The sequence below is a fragment of the Merops nubicus genome, unplaced genomic scaffold, assembly GCF_000691845.1.
Source record: "Merops nubicus isolate BGI_N331 unplaced genomic scaffold, ASM69184v1 scaffold52234, whole genome shotgun sequence".
NCBI lineage: Eukaryota > Metazoa > Chordata > Aves > Coraciiformes > Meropidae > Merops > Merops nubicus.
In genome coordinates, this window is record NW_008603265.1 from 1 (window position 1) to 19,429 (window position 19,429).

At 36.5% G+C, this 19,429-nt stretch overlaps 1 protein-coding gene across 1 annotated transcript; it reads left to right on the forward strand.

Moving 5' to 3' along the window:
- The first annotated feature begins 1,114 nt into the window (after positions 1-1,114).
- On the forward strand, positions 1,115-17,595 carry FGL1 (fibrinogen-like 1). The gene is made up of 7 exons (XM_008938593.1): positions 1,115-1,194; positions 6,665-6,845; positions 9,297-9,456; positions 11,456-11,553; positions 12,218-12,306; positions 12,860-13,047; positions 17,052-17,595. The coding sequence occupies exons 1-7, from the start codon at positions 1,129-1,131 to the stop codon at positions 17,209-17,211; spliced, it is 942 nt and encodes a 313-aa protein (XP_008936841.1). The 5' UTR covers positions 1,115-1,128; the 3' UTR covers positions 17,212-17,595.
- The last annotated feature ends 1,834 nt before the right edge of the window (positions 17,596-19,429 follow it).

Consider the following 19,429-nt stretch of genomic DNA (forward strand, 5'->3'; position numbering starts at 1 on the left):
CCAAGCCTCAAACCACAACAAAAGTACGGTCTGCCAAAGTTCCACTGAAGTTTTATATTAATTCCTGTGGAAACATGACTGGAAATTTCCATGAAGTTGGTGTTTCAATAAGCATGTGCTGACATTGGATCATTAATCTTTATTATAGCTCTTACACTTTGTGTAACCACAAATGTTTTAACATGTAGTTAGCTGATTTAGTTTAAGTAGAAAGAGTGGATGCATATTTTGGCTTAAACAGGCTTCAGCATATGCTAAATGAAAATATTTTAAGTTACAAAAAGAAAAAAAAGAAACATTCCTCAGTTGATAGCTTGCAGCAGTTTACCTAATCAGTTTAGAATTGGTTTATGTATAATCTATGTAAATATTTCAGTAATTGGAGGCCTGGGTTTCTCATCTGTAAGCTGAAAAGCACACATCTACCTCACAGAAAATTGTGAAGTTCTATCAGCTAATGTTTGCAGGGCAGTGAGGTACAATGATGATTGTTTTGGCATATAAAATAATTGTCATATGAAATAATAGGATTTAAAATGCTAGGGGTCATACAGTGCAAAATACGCTATCAGTTGAAATGTCATCCTTGTCACAGAATAAAAGCTTATAACTATTATGTGTTTTTTGCCTGAAGTTACTTTATAACAGCAAAATTATCTCTATCCTCTCCTGACACAGAAGTTGCACACATCTTCAGTTCAAGGACAACTAGACCAATTCAGATTGTAATGACTAGAATGTAATAGAACTTTCTCCCAGGTTTAAAGGGCCAACAAGGAATATTACCCTTCTTTTTAGAGCACTTTAAAATGCTATTTATCTTTTTGTGTAATTTCATAATAAAATGCAGGGTGTTTAGTATTGAATAGCTGTCTTAAAATAAATGGAGAGCTCTGATACAAAGTGTCCTAAAACGATAAATTCTATTTTTACTGGGTTTTGGAGTTGTACTTGACCAGACTATTTTAGACATTCATAATGAAGCCTAAATATACACTATATTTACAATATGTAAGAAAGTAATAGGTTAGATTATTTCAGATAAAACTCAAGATGTCAAGTGTCGATATTTAGTTTTAATATGTAACTAGTATTTCATTTGTTCTTTTATTTCACAGCTTTTAAAGAATGAAGATTTTGATAATGATTGATTTTGTCCTTGCAGCTAGCTTGATGGATGCCATGGACAGCTCTGTAAGTTCTAGTAATTAAATTTTCCAATAGAGGTTATTTTATATGTTTCATAACTTGTCCTTCATAGTGTTTACAGTGTATCTTAAATATATGGGATGGCAGAACCTTTGATGGGAAAGAGGACCATTCAGAATAATACTGAAAGACTGGGGAAATGATATCAAATGATACTCAGTGGTGACTAGTCTCCAGCAGAGAAAGAAGAAAAAAATACATAAATATATAGTGGAAGATAAATGACTGAGCAATAGCACTGAAGAAGGTAATCCAGACAGTTTTTTACTGGATCTGAGATGAAAGAGGAAGTGATTTTTGCTAAAAGTGTGATGCATTAGTAGGCACAGTGTGCAGAAGGCACAGCAGACCATGCTCTCTGGCTACACTACCACTCGGGGGTAATGCTAAGTGAGAATGAGTTTTGAGCAGCATTCTTACTGAAAGGCAACACCCGGGAACTCCTAAAGTGGCGGCTGCAGTTCTGGTCATTGACACTCATGATGGAGAATGTTTCTCTCCTTTTCTACCTTGATACATTTGCCGTACAACTTTTTCTCAAATAAGAGACACAGCTTCATATTCTTACCTGTTCCCATGTTACTGTGTTATAACTCACACTCAGAAACAATTATCAGAGCTCCTTCACTTCTAGCTTGGCAAATCTTCTGCTATGTATTCAGCCTATCCCTAACACAAAAAACTCTAATGCAATCACACTTACTTCACTGCTTAAAATACCTCTAACCTCACCAGTCCTGTACTGCTTGTCTTGGTGGTTGTCCTTAGTTTGATAGTCAACTCCTAACTAGGAGGGACCTGGGAGATTGAATTATTGCTTATTAATTGCCTAGGTGGAAGTTGTTGCTGAATTTACATCTAGGTGAGCATCATTATTTGTGGTTTACATTATCTTATGGGAGCATTTTGCTCAGATAAGCTCTACAGGGGCAGAATAGGAAGCACCTGCCTCTGTAATCACTTCTGCTAAGTATAGAAAAATATGACAAATTTTTATAGAAGTGTTCTGAGAAAAAGGCATTACAATGAAATATATTTCATTTCTTTTGATTTTTCATTTGGAATACTGTGGGCTTTGGCTGCCCCTGTGAATAAAAACAAAGAACATTCTGGAATTTATCTCCCAAGTTTTCAACATTTTAATCTCATTAAAACACTAATCTCATTAGAGGTTTATTTGAGCTCATTTAAATTCTAACAATACAGGAAATAACACCAAATAAAAATTTTGTATTTTTGTTTTCATAAAGTATTCTGACTCTAATTTTTAGCATCCATTTTAGTGAAATGTCATTAGCTGCTAAATAATTCACACAATAATGAAATAAAGATTGTGAATGCACATTAATTGCAGCAGCTGGTTAAATATGGGACTGCATGTCCAAGAGCAGAGCTGTCAACAGTTATTAGATAATTGCTTCTCAATGTGTAGTGCAAACAGTTGCTAAACTGAAGCAGAACAGGTTATGCTCAGTCTGATTTCAGTCAGTGAGCAGTACTGTCCACTGGAGACAGGCACAATCAAATTCACTTTTTTTTTTTTGAGTATTTTGATATTGTTACAGTTTAACTTGGGTCCATTTCCAACAAAAGGAATAGCAGTATATAATGGTTGCTATCTCTTATAACCCTAGGTTAAATTTTCTTCTATATTACTCTAGTTGTGCAGTGGTTTAACTCCACTGAGTTTAAAAGAGTTACCCTTTGAGAAAGTGTAGCGGTACCTTAAGAAGAACAGACTGGGAACATGCAGATCTAAAAGCTGCATTGATCCACCTTGAAGTTAGACAGCTAACTCGTGACTGTCCCATGGGAAAAAAAGGTGTGGAATTCCAAGCATGAGAATTTTTTTTGCTGTGCAGCAGCAAAGCGTAATGGGATTTGTCTGGAGCTGACAGAAAGAGAAGTCAAAGAGGAGGCTGCAACCTGGGAGAGAATGCAAAGTAGCACATAGCAGCACCTTTCATATGTAGGTTACTTTCAAAACTCTATTTCTGCTAAGTCATTTCTTTCTTATCATGTAGTCATTCAGTATGGCTGGTGATATCTTGTCATTTACTGTTTACCAGCATTGTGAACTTACATCAGTTTCCTGATGAAAAGGATTTATGTAATGTAGACACATTACTGTTCACCCCATAATGAGCGTGTTGTCTGTAAACTAGAGGAGAATCAGCTCCCTGTTAGTTTTTAATTTTCAGGAATTGACAATTTTTAATTAAACAAAAAGAAAATATAAATTTTAAATGCAAAGTTAAGAATAATATTTAGAGACATTGCCTGTTGCCGACTTGTCCTTTCCTTTGAATCAAATTAAACACCTTTTATGGTGGTATATGAAGTAGTGTCATACTGAATCTAGATACCAAATTTTCTGAGGTACGGTAATATTTTTTAAGAAGTTCTATAATTTTGCTATATAATTTAATCACACTAGGCAAATGTCTTTTAGCAGTATGAATAGGTAAAATGATAGATGCATTGTTACAACACCTTAAAGAAACACACTTAGATGCCTGCAGCTGTCTCTCCTGAAATGTGCACTTGTGCACTGAAAGTAGCACTTTGTGACATAAACCCGGCTGTGTGTGAAAGAGGTCACCCACCTGAAGTCTCCCCTGTGAAACTGCAAGGACCTGATGACAGGTGCCACCATTTCCAGGGTCACCCAGGTCTTCCCTAGCATATTTTACCATGTTCTCCAAGGTTCCAGGTACTGAGTTGAGACTGATACAGGCTAATCTCCTCAAGAAAAAAATGCTGCAGTAAAACTAGTAAGTGTGGGATGGTGGCTCCTTTGTCACTCTTAGCTTGCTCAGGATTGATATCATTAGATTAATATTTGGTATGACTGTTAACGTGAAGTTATTTAACAGCCTCTGTAGTTAACATTAGCTCATTAGGGTGAACCTGGAAATATTTTTTTAATTATTTATTCACTCTTTTTTCAACACACCTATTCACCTCTCCAGTTCTCCATAATTTTCTGTATGCACTTGGGAGTAGTTTGAGAATTTGCAGGGACCTATCACAGAAGCCTTTTCTGGATTTCCCAATTCAACTCAGCTTTTGTGAAGGGTTTCTATGAAGCTGCAGATACAAGTCGAGACAACCACCCTCGAAGGACTGCACAATAGTGCATCCTTTCTTTGTAATATGCAACGTCACACATTAACCAGTGCTTATGGTCAAATAACATCCTTCTGAGCCACTCTAGCCAGTTTGTGTACATATGTTCATAAATTTAAAGTATTTTCTTCTCTTGTTTCCTGCTAGAAAAAAATGAGTCTATGCTGGGGAACTCATATAGCTATCAACAACTTAGATATTTTCAACTAGTATTTTTAAATAAGCTTGGACTCTAGGAATATTAAGTCATTGGCTGCTTTGTTTATTCTTCCAAAAATGTTAGTGTTTGGTTAACGTGCCTCACACTTCACAGCTCCTCCTTGTGGTCAAGCATCTTTAATGGCTTCTCAGGACCTGGTAGCAAGGAGACAGTTGCAGTCTGCAGACCCACCTGCTGTCAAAGCAGCCTGATGTGGGCAGCCCAAATTCAGAGAGGCAGTTGAACCTTTTCCTCTCAAACAAACAGGTCACTGACAAACTGCCTAGTCCTGCCACATGTATACTTTCCATTCTATACCATGTATATTAGATTGCAGTTAAGTATGAATAAAGCAAGCATCTGATATGCTTCGGAAATACTTAAAGCAGAGGCCTGTATTCAGGATTGTTCTATGAAGTGTGACCATCAAAATTTTCAGTGTGACTAAATATTGCAGGCTAAACAGAGCATGCTGGCTAGGAACCATTTTACTGAACTCATGGTCATAGATTGTTTTACCCGTAGATGCACTCTTGAAAAGTCTCTAGTTCATTTGTCTGGTTGTTGAAAAGTGGATTGCATCATCTCTAGTGAAAAAGCAAAGGGGTCTGCAAAAGTTATTTCTATCAGAAATAACAGGTTGTAGTCATGACACAGTTTATAATGTTGTTCCTTGACAGCAGCAGAAGTCCCTATGCTTTTTAACTAACACCACAAAGTAATCATGGGGAAAAAAATCGGTGTGTAGTAGAGTCATAAAACACAGCTTCTAATTAGTACTGTTAGTTTAATTCACAAGGTTTATTCTTGGAGCTTTGGTGAACGGTACTGCTTGGAAGTCAGTCTAACCAGGACCATGTTTGTGCCTCATGGAAACGTAAAGAATGGTGCCAGCTTTTCAGATAAAATTTAAAAAAAACAAATAATTCCCTGCAGTGGGAAAGTGATAAGAAACATTTTGGTGGATGTATTCATGGGAAACAGGTGAAGGCTGAGTCTGACATGGATCCAAGTATGCAGACGCCTCTGGACATGCACATCAGTATGCTGCTTCAGATCTCTCTGTGGTTCAGTGTGTTAGGGCAATGTTCTAAGGTATCACCTCTTCCATATGGATAGCAAATGTTACAGGTCTACTTCCTGAGCTCATTCAAATAATGTTGCCCTATGAATAAGGCTGCACCAATTTAGAACTACTGTGTATTTGATCTTCTATATCAGATTGCCGAAAGGTTGCCCTCTGATTTCGTTTCTACAGTGCTAGTCGTGCTCTCGTGCAAGCATCATAGCTACTGAATTGCAGATACAATGCTACTGATGCAAAACTTCATGTCACTTTTGTAAAATATGTCTTAGAAACCCAAAGGCTTTTTCCCCGTGTTGAAATCAAATTTGTTTAATATCTATTTGGAACTGTACAGATTGTTTTAATGTAGGCTCCTTGGATTTGGTTCTGTTCCCTTTGGCTATTTTGCCATGGTCATTAATCTAAAAACAATTATTTATTGCCCTGTGTACATTCAACACATCAGAATTTGGAATGGTTACTCCAGTTCTCTTGTCATGTGTATTCACAGCTTCTCAGGGAGTATTTATTTTAGCATGCCAAAAATGAGCTTGAAACTTTCCAATATTTTTGTTATGGTTCTTATCATAAGAAGTATGTAATGTAAAATAATTTGAAAAATGCACAACAAAGTTGAAAATTTATTAGTGATGACTTTAAAACTCTGGAGTTTTAGAACCTCCCCAATGTTAGTAGCAGGCCTCACTCACCTCTATACATGCCATGTGATAGAGCATAAACAATCTTTATGATAGGCTTGGTACTGTAGTGTTTTTCCTAAAGCCCCCTCTGCATATTTGCAGTTAGACCTTGTATTTATAGCCACTAAAGAGAAGGTCTCTTTGCAAGGCAGGTTTATGTTTGGACACCCTGTAATATATGGAATTATTTTAAATGGGTGTAGCAATTGAGGTGGAAGTCAACATTTTGCCTGTAAGAAATTGACCGAAATGTTTTACTCAAGTTAAATTTTATTTAGGGCTTACCTGATTGGGTTTTGTGTCATATGTTAAATGTGACAAAAATTTCTGGATTTTACAATAATATGTTTTACTTTCTAGGATCTCCAGAACTGTTTTCAAGAGCAGATACGACTTCAGGGCCAGGTGAGGCTGCTGGAACATCGTGTGAAACAGCAGCAGTTAAAAATTATACGGCTTTTAGAGAAGAAAGAGATTCAGTACAGTGACAGAGGAGATGAAAACAGTGTCATTGACTTGGGAGGAAAAAGACAGTATTCAGGTTAGAAATGAAGCTATTCTTTTCATTACCATTCATTGTAATGATACCCAGAAGCTTTAGCACAATTAGGCCCATTGATTTATTGTTTTAAAAGATCATAGAAAATCGTTTGTTTAGAACACAATGCTCAGCTTTTACCTAGGCCTGCTGCCACAGGGAAAAATTGTTAATCTCACATGGTATAAAACAAATGTGATTTGCAAGCAGTTTATTGATTTATTAATAGCACATAATTAAAACAATCAGTGAACAATAAATTTAGAATAAGTGTCAGCAATACAACAGATAAAAGCCAATAATAGACATTTCCAAAATGTTATTAAACAGTTATGGGTTTCTAAACACCTCCTTTGACTAATCCTAAAAAGTTCTAACCCAAAAGGTCAATTCATATTCACGCATTCCCGGTGTCACATGGGTTACAAGCACTCTCTGACTCTGTTCTGACCTGAGCCATGCATATTCATGCTCATAGGCCTGGCATAATGACATCTCCAACTCAGCTTAATAATATTCTGTGTGTTACACCATTTTAACAAAGACAGGTTCAGTTCAGGACACCACATCTTCTAAAATACTGGTTTTAAGTTGGCTTTTTAATCCCACCAGCATACCAGCGTTCTGGTGGTGATCTGGTCGCTCTGCAGTGGAGGAAGGCGAAGTGTGTTAGCCTGTAATAGCTGGAGTGAGGCCCTAACTCATAAAGTAATAGAACACCAGCCACATCAATAGTTGGACTGAAAATAGAGTTTTGGGGTCTGATCCTTGGATGTTGTTTTTTTTCTAGCTGTCCAATATTAGAGAGTCTAAACTTCTCCAATTTTTAATAGCCTTGTTTCAATATACTTGTAGTGCTCATGCTGCTGCAAGAAATTACAACATATAACAAGGCATCAAATGTAATAAAATACTGTTAAAATGAAATTAAAAGCAGTAAGTCTGACTTCAAATTTAGCTGTACACTTATTAATGTATTCAGCATCCTGGAATACTTTTTTTTATTATTATGGATGATTCCTTGGTTACTGGAAAAGATTACTAAAACCACATTGAGCTCAAAGGTATTTGTCCTTTCTCAGCATATGCCTCAGTTTACTTTCTTAAAATGTGACTCTAAATTACAGACCTAAGTTGTTCCAGTTTCTGATGATTTTTGTTTCCTTTTTTTTTTTTTCTGTAAAATATGTTTCCCTATCAATACCGCATTATTTCACTGAAACTGCTGTTGCATTTCAATGTCAGCAGAGCCAGATGATTTTGGGTTAGACAGTGAGGGAGAAACTCCACACTATATACACATGCTAAAACTTAAAATATGTTTAAGTGTTTTGCTAACCTCCTAAGAAAATAATGGACAAGAAAAGCTATTTTCTATATGCCAATAAAATAGTCTCTAGAAGACAGCTTAAGTGTTATTTAAATCATGTTTTCTATCAGAGTTTACTCAAATCTTGGCATAGCCATTTTTTTTTCAGTATAAGTTGTTTATTTTTTGTCTAATCTTCACTGATGCTTTCACTAAGAAGAAATATAATAGTTCAGAAGTTTCCAAACTGGTCTGGAAATTCAGCCAACATATTCACAAATGTTTCAGGGAAAATCTTAGAGTTAATTAGTCCAACCTTTGCCAGGAAAAACAGAAATATTGAAAATTATATGTCTTTCCTGTATGACTGCTTGGTGGTAGATTACATAAAAACAAAGAATTCCTTTCATTTCTTAACTCCTAGAGGAAAAAAGATAAGATTATACAATTACATTGCTGTTATATTTTCATGAACCCTGAATTTTGTCATTGCTATAAAATGCTGATTTGTTACTAACACCAATGCAGACCAGACTGTAAATGGTATCAAGCCAAAGTGATCTCATTTTACACAGGCATTGCACTTCTGGAGGGAACTTTTCTATATATGTTTGCAACTGTTTGGTGTAAGAGGAAAGAGTATCAGATCCAGCAGTTGTTTCCCTTTTCTAACACTGGTGATTCCTTACTCTTGTTTTGTCTGTTCTCCTGTGGCCTTTCTGGACATAGAAGTACACGCTTGCTTTCAAAAGTTTCTCAGTATTTTATATGTAGAGAAATTACATAACTGTAACAGGACTGTAATGTGGACAAAACCATTGTAAATTAAAAGTGACACCACTTAAACAAGAGGAATTATTTCGCTAGTCAAGTGAAAACAAAAAGAGAATAGTTTAGAGTAGAAAAAAAGATTCTTCTAAAGAAATGTTAAAATAATAACAGCACAATGAATTTTTAAAGCAATACAAATACAGGAAAATGCCCCAAAGTCATAGAAATGTGTTTGCAGAGGTATTTCCTTTGTATTAGTCTTGTTCATATATAACTCTTACATGACCTGACTTGATTTCTGTTATTGACTTGATTTCTGATTTTGCCAGTAAGTATACAACTAAAAATGTATCTAATGAATGTTTTGTGAACAGATTGTGCAGAAATCTACAATGATGGCCATAAGCAGAGTGGATTTTATAAGATGAAACCTACTGAGAGTCCTACTGATTTCCTTGCCTTCTGTGACATGTCTGAAGGGGGTGGTTGGACTGTTTTTCAGAGACGTTCTGATGGCAGCCAGAATTTTGATAGGTAGGTACTAGACTTAGTCATTAAAATTGGAAACAAAGTGGAAAAACATTAAATGAGATGGAGTTAAGTTATATCTTAATTCTAGAATTCTGTAAATAAGTTGTTATCCCAGATAAAAGGGAGGAATTGCTATTCTGTGGGACAGTCTCCAGATGAGATACCACTTCTGGCTTAGTCTCTCTTCTGGGAAACATATCTTCTAGACTTTTTCATCAGCTTGTGCATTTTACATGAGGACATTTCAATGGCAAATGCACTAACAGTTGCTGGAGCAACAACTCTTAGTGACAAACTGTCCTGGTTCTGTGTAAAAAGGGGTTCAAGGCAGGACCCACACGGAACAGAACTATGTACTCACCTCTCCCCCCCCCGAGAGAGAGAGAGACACTCTGGGAAAAAAAATGAAGTATATTGTTTAACAAGGAACAGAAAACGAAAAAAGGAGGTAAGGAAAATAATATATACAAAGATTAGGGGAAAAATACAAAAAATAAAATATACAAAACCCTCAGGTATGGCTCCAAGGTCCCACAGAGTGAAAGGACAACTTCCCTCTCCGAGCTGCAATGCAGGAGTGAAATTAGCACCCACTTCCTGCCTCTTATCAGAGTTTGTGTTGGAAGGGGAGGGAATACAATGGTTCACCCCCACCCGGGGTCCTCCCAGTTGCTGGAAGGTCACGCCCCCATTCCAAGCCTCAAACCAAAACACAAATAAAGAACTACCTTGCCTTTTGCAAACAGTAAAAATTTTTAAAAGTAAAAATATAAGCACTCTGCTTGAACTGAAACAAACAAGCATGAGAGAAATCCACCACAGATTAATTTGTAGCTCATGGTAATATGCTTCCAAGAAAGGTAAGAAGGGCAACAATTTGATATGTAGACATCTAACCTTCTTGCCTTTGACAAGACTCAAGAATTTTGGGGAAACGTCCAGAAGTGAAATTTTTGGTTCTGTGGGACTTTAATATAAAAAACTCACAAATATTTACATGTATTAGAAGCAGCAAGAAGGTTTTTAGGGCCCCTGCTTTGCCCAGTTTGCTTTTCACATCTGCATCTTTCTGAGGATTTGTGTCTTTATAATTACTGTAACTTCACAATACCCTTACGAAATAGAGAAACAGTCCTCAGAAAGGATGAAAAACTGCAATCCAGCCAAGAAAACTTTTGCTATTCTTATTTTAGAAAAGATGGTCAGACAAGCTACAGAAGGAACCTGTAGCATTTTACAATTGCTACCACCACACACCACCCATTCGTCTCTCTTGCTGGAGATCAGCAGATACTTCAGTCACAGAGGTTGCTTTCTCTTGTGACTGCCTGTCCAGAGCCTAGTACTTTTACCCATTGGTTGAGGTATGATTGCTTCTCATCAAGGAAAGAGATGATATTTTTGTTTCCATTAGAACGTGTCAACCTATAATCACTGATAAATTGTTTCAAAGCCACTGTAGACAGGGAAAAGATTAAATGTTTTCAGAATACACATTAATTCTTGAAACTATGCACCAGTATGAGTTCAAAAATTGTTAGAATCTGTCAATGGAAATAGCTAACTAATACTGCAGTTTACCAAATTGCATAGCTAGCTGCAGGAGTTTCACAGCTTCATCAAATCACAGGAAATAAAGAAACAATGCTTGTGATACACCTACATATTCACTTAGATCCCTTGGATTTAACCAGGAAAAATGTTTTTGAGTAAATTGTGCTATACTAGAGATTGGACTGAGCTAATGTGTTTTGTCCTGGTTTTAAAATCTGTTAATCTTAAACCACTTTGAATGTACCTCTTAGGACTACTCTTTGGACTGGGCTTCAGTGACCAGTGTAGTGTGGGATTCAGCCTTTCTCATGTGAGAAATAGAGCTTTAGACCAGATTACCTCCTGAGGTTACTTCCAGTTTGAATTATTCTGTAGTCTATGATTGTATGATGAAATAAACATCAAAACAAACTTGCATTTTGATAAATGAGTAATTTATACTCCTCAGAGTCTGGACTGATTACGAAGAAGGCTTTGGAAATTTTGTTTTGACAAATGGTGAATATTGGCTTGGAAATAAAAATCTTCATTATTTGACTAATCAAGGTAAGGTTCATACTGTAACAATAGTCTTCTATTGTTCCTGTTTCTTTGCTCCTTCCACTCCATTTTTTGTTACCCTTTTTGTCAGCATGAATCCTTCATTCTGTTGTTAGTCTGCATGGAATTCTCCAAGTTTCAGAACAGAACGCATTTAAATATATGTTTTCTAACAAAAGCTTCAAAACTGTCATTGGGCCTATGGCACGGAGGGAGCCTCTGCAAAATAGGGAATGGTAGATAGGAGTGTACCTTAAAAGAATTGTCTCTACCCATTTCAGTCAGCATCACTAGCAGTCAGGTACTGTGCTGTACCAATTCATTTAGTAAAGGCTTTACAAGGCAGCTTAGGTTATTACATGATGATCTAGGCCTGTCCTGTTGATAGGCTAGTCTTAGAAAGCTATTTCCATCTTTCAAATAGTCAATCCATCTAAGATAAGTTCTGCTTTGCTGTAGAATGCTGCATATAAAAAACTGACCCATTGACTTAGCCGGCTAATTCATATAAATATGAGTAAGAAGATAAAATTCCATAAAATATATTGTGATGATAGAGATAAAATTAGTTATAAAAACATAGTATTTTGGTCTTCTGTTATAATACTGTTTTGAAAAGTAGTGAGATATGCTAGTTTGACCAAAATAATTCGTGTTGTTATTTCTTAAGGAAACTATACATTAAGAATTGATCTAACTGATTTTGAAGGAGAGCGGCGTTTTGCACAATACGCAAGATTCAGAGTTGCAGGTGAAGAGGTAATAAAATATTAAATAATGGCTAGAGGTTTTAATGAAAATGCGGATTATGTAGACATACAGTAAGTATGTATAACCCTAATTTTTGTAGAAGTCTGTGTAGAACCTTATCATACGTTCTTTCTTATGAATGTTTGCAATTTTCAAATATATAAAAACAGTGATTTACATCGATACATCAATTTCACACCTTCTGTAAGATGTGTGAAGAATATGATTTAGCAGCCATAGATAAAAGCAGTTTTTCTATTTCTGTTGATATCAAACAGTAATGGTACATGATGTTCTGGTTTGTTAATATCTACTGCAAAGCAATATTGTTTTTACTATGTCATTTATACATAAGGTTATTGGCAAATTTTACCCTGGCAATCATCTTTATACCTTTCATTATCTACTACACAGTGTTTAAGTGACATGACATTTCTGAGCATAAAATTAGTAGCAAATGGAACAGTTCCGTTTCCTTTTTGTCATTTCAGTCTCTGACATACTAAATGTTAAAAACATATTGGAATATTTTTTTTTTTCCTTTCTTCACATTTTGCGTTAGCATTCTTATGAGATGAGTTGTGGTGAATACTCTGGTACAGCTGGTGATTCCCTTACTGGTGGCTTTCATCCTGAAGTAAAATGGTGGGCTGATCATCGAGGAATGAAGTTCAGTACTAGAGACAGGGATAATGACAACTATGAAGGAAACTGTGCTGAAGAGGAGAAGGCTGGCTGGTGGTTTAACAGGTATTTTGATTTTATATGAGTACCGTAAACTATTGTGCTTTATGTGTTTTCATACAGTAATAACATATGGTAGCAGATAGGATTGGCAGTTTATTGTATTGCAGTATGGCATCAACCACAGCCAGAGACCTGTCTCAGTGCTGGTAAGACTGAAACTCACCTCAGAAGGGACAGCACCTGCCACACAGCTCGAGCTGCTCTGTAATAATGGTATTTGCTGCAGGCCTGGGTCAATTTTGTTATCGGGCAACAAGGAGAAGATAATTCTCTCCCTTTAAGGCAAGGAGTGTTTACACAGGTAGGTCATGTAGAGTTTGCAGATGTGTGTCTGTGGTACTTCACTCTTGCCTTTCTCCTGCACCGCACTAGACCAGACATGGCAGTACTGCCGAGTGTCTGACAAGTCAAACTAGTGCCAGGTTATTAAGCCTCATTTTCTTCACCTCAGTTCACAGCCTCTCACTCTCTTTTTAGTCCTTCTATACCAAGCTGGAAATGCAACCTGGGTTTCTGTCAGTGAGCATGGCTGGACTGAGAGGAAGATTTTTTTTTTCTAAAATAGGATTCAGTGAAAGAATTTAAAACCTTCTTTGCATACAAACTAGTGATTGAAAAAGAAAGGATAAAACTGGTAGCCTTAGCACTATCTGTATATGCAGCTATGTTCTCTCCCTTAATTAACTAGATAAATGCAGCCATGAAGAAACTATGTAACCTAGCTGTGTAATAGAGAGGTTTAAAATACAACTCAGGGAAGCATACTACTCTGTCAGTGTGATCTCAGTTCACTTGTCAAGAGCTGCCAGGCTGGATCAACTCCATTTTTTCTCTCTGTTGTGTCACCCTTTGTTTCTGTTTTTAAACTCCTCATTTTCCAAATTCTGTTTCCGTAAGTAGTCTGTGACCACCTTACCTGATATGGTGTAGCTATTAACTCAGTGTTTCACAAATGATTACTTTTTTTTAATACATATTATTTGCATAGTTAGTGGATCAGCAGAATATTTGAGACATATGGAAAAAAAAATCATACGTAGACAAAATTTTTTTTGCAGTTCTCATGAAAGCTAAGATATAAAAGGGACAGGCAACTGTGTTGGAGATCCTTTTCCCATGAAATCAGAACTTTTGTGGATTGAAAGGAATATCTAGACTTCAAGTAGCATAAAACTCTGATGCCATGCCATGGAGTTCATTAAGAGTGAAGCACTAATCACTTTTAGTCAATTGCCTACATTTTTGTCCTTTTTTTTCTTTTAGTATTGGATTGGTCTAGATAAAAGAAAGAGCCCTTTGCAAAAGTAGCTGCACGGCAGAACCTGACAGTTATTAATACCTTGTAGTTGGTCCTATGTAACTACTAAAGATAGCTGACTCCTACCAGGCTAGTTCCTATTATGGCTGTGTAGCTCATGCTCTTAAAGTGATAGTCCATCTGGGTAATGAAAATGAGTTGCTAAGTGTTATTCCACTGCCTTGTTCTACTGCCTTTTTTTCCTTAAGCCTAACATAAAAATGAATATTGCAAAATACTACAAAATTTCAGTATCCTTAAATCCCACCCAAAAGAACAGTACTGGCAGAGAAAAGAAAGCACTGAGAACACGTATTTGTCATGCACAGATTAGCAAACATAGAAGGAATTACTGCTCTTGGCTGGTTTGTACAGGAGCTCCCAGCTAGGAAGGAATTTTTTTATAGCCAGCTCTATGCTATCTGGTCTAATGAAATACAGAAACACCTAGATAATATGAATACCAAGGGATGTGACACAAGTGAGGCCACATGGAAATAGCTCAGATCTAGTTTAAAGCCACTGGTCTTGCTCAAGCTCAGGACTTGTTATCCTGGACTTCTGTGGAAAAATGTTGTCACTGTATACTTTGATAAGCAAAGCTCTAGAAGAGATTTTCAGCTTGGATGCAGATCCACAGAGTTGGGTCCACTCTGACAGTACACCCAGGCCATAAGCTTTCCTGCATCCAAAGGAAAGGAAATTAATAAATTGAAAGGTCAGGAAGTTAATAAATGGTAAAAGAAGAGCTAACAAGTCTAACAAGCTGGATATGAGCTTATTTTCTCCCCAGCACTCCCAGATTTTGTTACACCATGCATGGACAATTACAGTGCATCTGCTAGGCATGAAGTTAGGGCCACTCACTAACTCAGACTTCCTGCCTCGCCAGTCTTCCTGGAGACAGTCTGGCTACATCCATCTGGGACTGTACTGGAGTCAGTAAATCCAGGTAGAATTCAAGCAGTTCTTCAGGGACCCAACTCCATCTCTCTGCATGTGCCGCACAGTAAATACATAATTCGTATAAAATGTCCGTGGATAACTGAGAGTTGACTCTACTCCTGAAACTATTGCAGCACAGTTTTTTTTTTTACTTTAAAAATGAGCTTATCAGAAAGAAAGGAGGAACATGGGCTAAACTAAAGGTGTTTATTGGCTTGTGAATGACGAATGTTGCTTCAGAATATTGTATCAATGATTACATGCCAGTTTTTTTCTTTAGTATATCCAGTTACTTCAGATGGCATCCAGTTGGTTACAAAATACAGTGTATTTTTGCTGTTAGTGCCTCCCAGCACTAGTTAAGAGCTGTTACGGGCTCACGTTGCTGTTGACAAAATAATGTTTTGCACACTTCCATCAAAGGAAGTAAAAGAAGGGGTTTAGTTGATCTAGATACATTATGATTCTTCTGATGAAATGTGTTTTGATTCAAAGTAGAGTGCTCAATGTAGAATTTGTATGGATAGAAAGGTTATGTCAGCTCTGATAGAAGATCGTCATTCTCAAAACAAAGTCACCATTGGTATCTGCAGTTTATAAGCACTCAACCAACACATTACCAAAATTTAGCTTAAAACCAGTAGGTAATAAATAAGCATATATATTATATATGTATGTATATATATTACATATATATGTATGTATATATGTGAGAATATTCCTGTAAGGTTTTATCACAAATTTTATTTTGGTTCTCGAAAACTGTTGCTAATGAAGTGTAAGCAAAGCCAAAGAGACTAAGATTTGCCAGTAACACTATCCGTAAGGTTCATTTGGACTGTTTTCTATTTGCATATTTTCTGAAGTCCACTTTTGAGAAGCATCATGGTGTTTGACAGCTAGATATTAACAGCACTTATATTGGCAGATAAACTGAGCTGATTCACTGCAATGTGCTGCAGAAGAAACAACCATTTTGCTCTCCGGATGGTCACATAGGGATCTAAACTTGTAGAAATCTTGTAGAAACTAAATTACTATTAAGGTTGTGTTGGTACCTAGTCAAGCCTTCTGGGTTTTGCCAGAGTCTGTTTGTCAGTTGGTTTTAACCACTGTATTTAATAAACTGTAACAACATTTCTGCTTCAGTGTGTTAAAAAAAAAAAAAAAAAAAAAAGAAAGAAGTACTTTGTATAGTCAAATAAAATTCTGGTTCAAATGATCCAGAGAATTGGTATACATATGTTTAATCAGCTGTCACATTTAATCTATTTGTAAATAGAAGTTCACAGCTGAATAGACAAATTGATGGTGGTATTCATATTTTGCTGTAAGAAACACTGTGTGGGGTAACTGAAAAATTTAAGAGAGGCTACTCTGGGGCAGTAAGAACTAGAATAGTATTTCTTTCCCAGAGTTCTGCTTGCTGTATGCCCTGCTGCCACAAATGACCTGAACAGCTCTGGAATAACTCTCCACTGAAACAGATGATAGCAGGCAAAACTCAGAGAGCTAGTAATTGTCATAAAACCTGTGGGAAGAACAAAAAGAACTTCCGCTTTAAAGAAGATAAGAGCACTTGCAGTTGTGCCCTAATTAAACTGTTATTGTTTAGGTGCACTGAAATCCACAAATGCAAATTTTTGCAGCTGTCAAACTGGACTGTTGTCAACATGGCCAAAGTTTTGACTCCCACAGAAATGACAAATGCTTGCAACTTTTCTACAGGAGGCCTTATTTCTGTTTTCCTTTTCTTTTCCACCAGGTGTCACTCTGCCAACTTGAACGGTTTGTACTACAAGGGCCCCTATACCGCAAAGACCGACAACGGGATTGTTTGGTACACTTGGCATGGGTGGTGGTATTCTCTGAAATCCGTTGTCATGAAGGTCAGACCAGCAGACTTTGAACCTAATATCGTTTAAGTGTTTTATTAAGATGATTTATCTATTTAATCTTTTAACAAATCAATCCAAATTAAAACAGATGAGATTTTTGCTTCTCATCTATGCGTATACAAATCTGGAAGAATTCTTCGGCAACCAGTAGTTTTATGAGATGTAAATGAGAAGACAGTCTGGCCTATGAATCTGCAGACATAGATACCAGTGCTAATATGTGTACGGGACTTTTTTTAAAAAGGCAGGCGTTCACCTAGGAGTAAGGACATCTTCATCAACATGGAGAACTTTGGTCTTCTGCAGTAAGTACAAATCCTTTCACCTTTAAAAAAAATCCAGTATTGTCACTATGTTGTCTCAAAAATGAAAATTAATTGTATGTATTGCAACCAAAACACTATTTAAATACAAGCATAAGGCTGGTTTGGTCAGGGGATGGAACATACTTTCTTTGGAGTGATGCAAGGCTTTAGAGTGACTTGCCTGTAAATTCCTCTGATTTATTTGTTGCATGTGTTGTGTACATAGCACACAAAAAAAGCATAAAGAATGAGGCAGGGAACTGAGGGAAGAGAAAGGATGAAGGCTAGAATCCCAGCATACAGAAGTGGATTGTCTGTTGCTGCAGAAGCATTTCTAGGGCTGGTTGCATCATTTCTACCTAATATTTTTAGATGGTCAATAATTATGCCTTTCTTCTTGGTAACTGTTAAGCCTTTCTTCTTTTGGTAACATTTGGTAACAAAACCTGGACTTTAACGTGTTGACATTTGGAGTTTACATAAATTCTAAATAATAAAAGCTGCAACTAATTTTAATGTAAGCTCCACTTTGAACATAGACTATCATAATACACATGTAGAGGAAAGCATATTTCATGTGCAGCTATAATCTGGCATTTTAGAGGTTCTTAGTGCTTGACTCTATAAATTTTTTATTTTATGAATCTGTTAGTCTCCACAACTCTCCAAATTCGAGGGCCCCGTTCAGTCACTTCAAAGTGGTTCTGCTTCTACAGTTATTTTCTTCTTTTCCTATGTCCATGTCTTGGCTCTCTGGACTTTCTCCTCTCTCAAGCTGCAGATCCACATTTTTCTTCTACAAGAAAAAATCATGAGTGACTCTGCTGAGCCCTGGCTTCTGTGCCTAGCACTGCAGTAGACTCTAATAGCTAGTAATAACCAGAATTGCTGATTAGTGCTTGCGGCCACGGAGAAGATAGGAACACTCTCTGGAAAGCCATCTGATGAAATGTATTCCATTTCTGCTGAGCAGATGTAAATGGAGATTTTTAAAAGCACATGGATATGAGTTGAACTTGGGTACTTTTATTTTTTTCTGCTTTCCTAAAATAATTTTACTTTTGTGGTTAGACTGCCAGTCTCTCCCCCTCTGTCCAAATACAGTTTTTGAACCTGGCAGCCAGTTTCAGTGAAGTTTATCATAACTGAAACTAACTTCTGGCAATCTATCAGTCAATTTATAACTACAGTGATATGAATGCAGATCTGATGAATGATAAATCCCTGCATGACCATTTTCCCTTCCATTTCCATTCTCCAAACCAAGAGTTTGGCAAAAATCCTTGAAAGAATTGCATGGAATAGGGGAGAGAGGATGTGTGGAACAACTGTGGGAAGAAAAGAGAGGTTTGTATGAAACAGTCTCACTCAATAAATTAGATTACACCTAAACAATTAAAGGGAATTAAGTAGAGAAAAAATGGCATTCAGGCGGCTAAAAAGAATGTTATGTAAAAATGGTGCTGATAAAACTCTACATTATAGAGGTTTTGAGATCTGTGCTTTCTGTGGTAATAGCAGGTATTCTAGATAAACCAATATTTTTCTTGATGTACCAGTAGATACTCTGCCAGAGATTTCTAGCCTTTTAGCACCCCCCAGTACCCCTCCGTAAGAGGATGAATGGATCACTGCTCATGTGGAACCTTGATTAATCAGTTAAAATGTGTATCTGACCAGAAGGCATACCAGCCTATGTACATGTGTGTATGTAAGTATATGTATATACATACATATAGATATATACATGTTCAGCATTGAACATTAAAACAGGATATCTGATATGTATTTTTATCCAATTTTATTCTGAATTTAAAATGGGTTCCTTGTGTAACTCTGTGAAGAGATCTATAGATTTGAGTCATTAGTATTACAATGGAAATTTTTAAGTAGTTCAAAAAGATGTTTTAAATACGGTATTTCCCATAGTGATTTTCAAA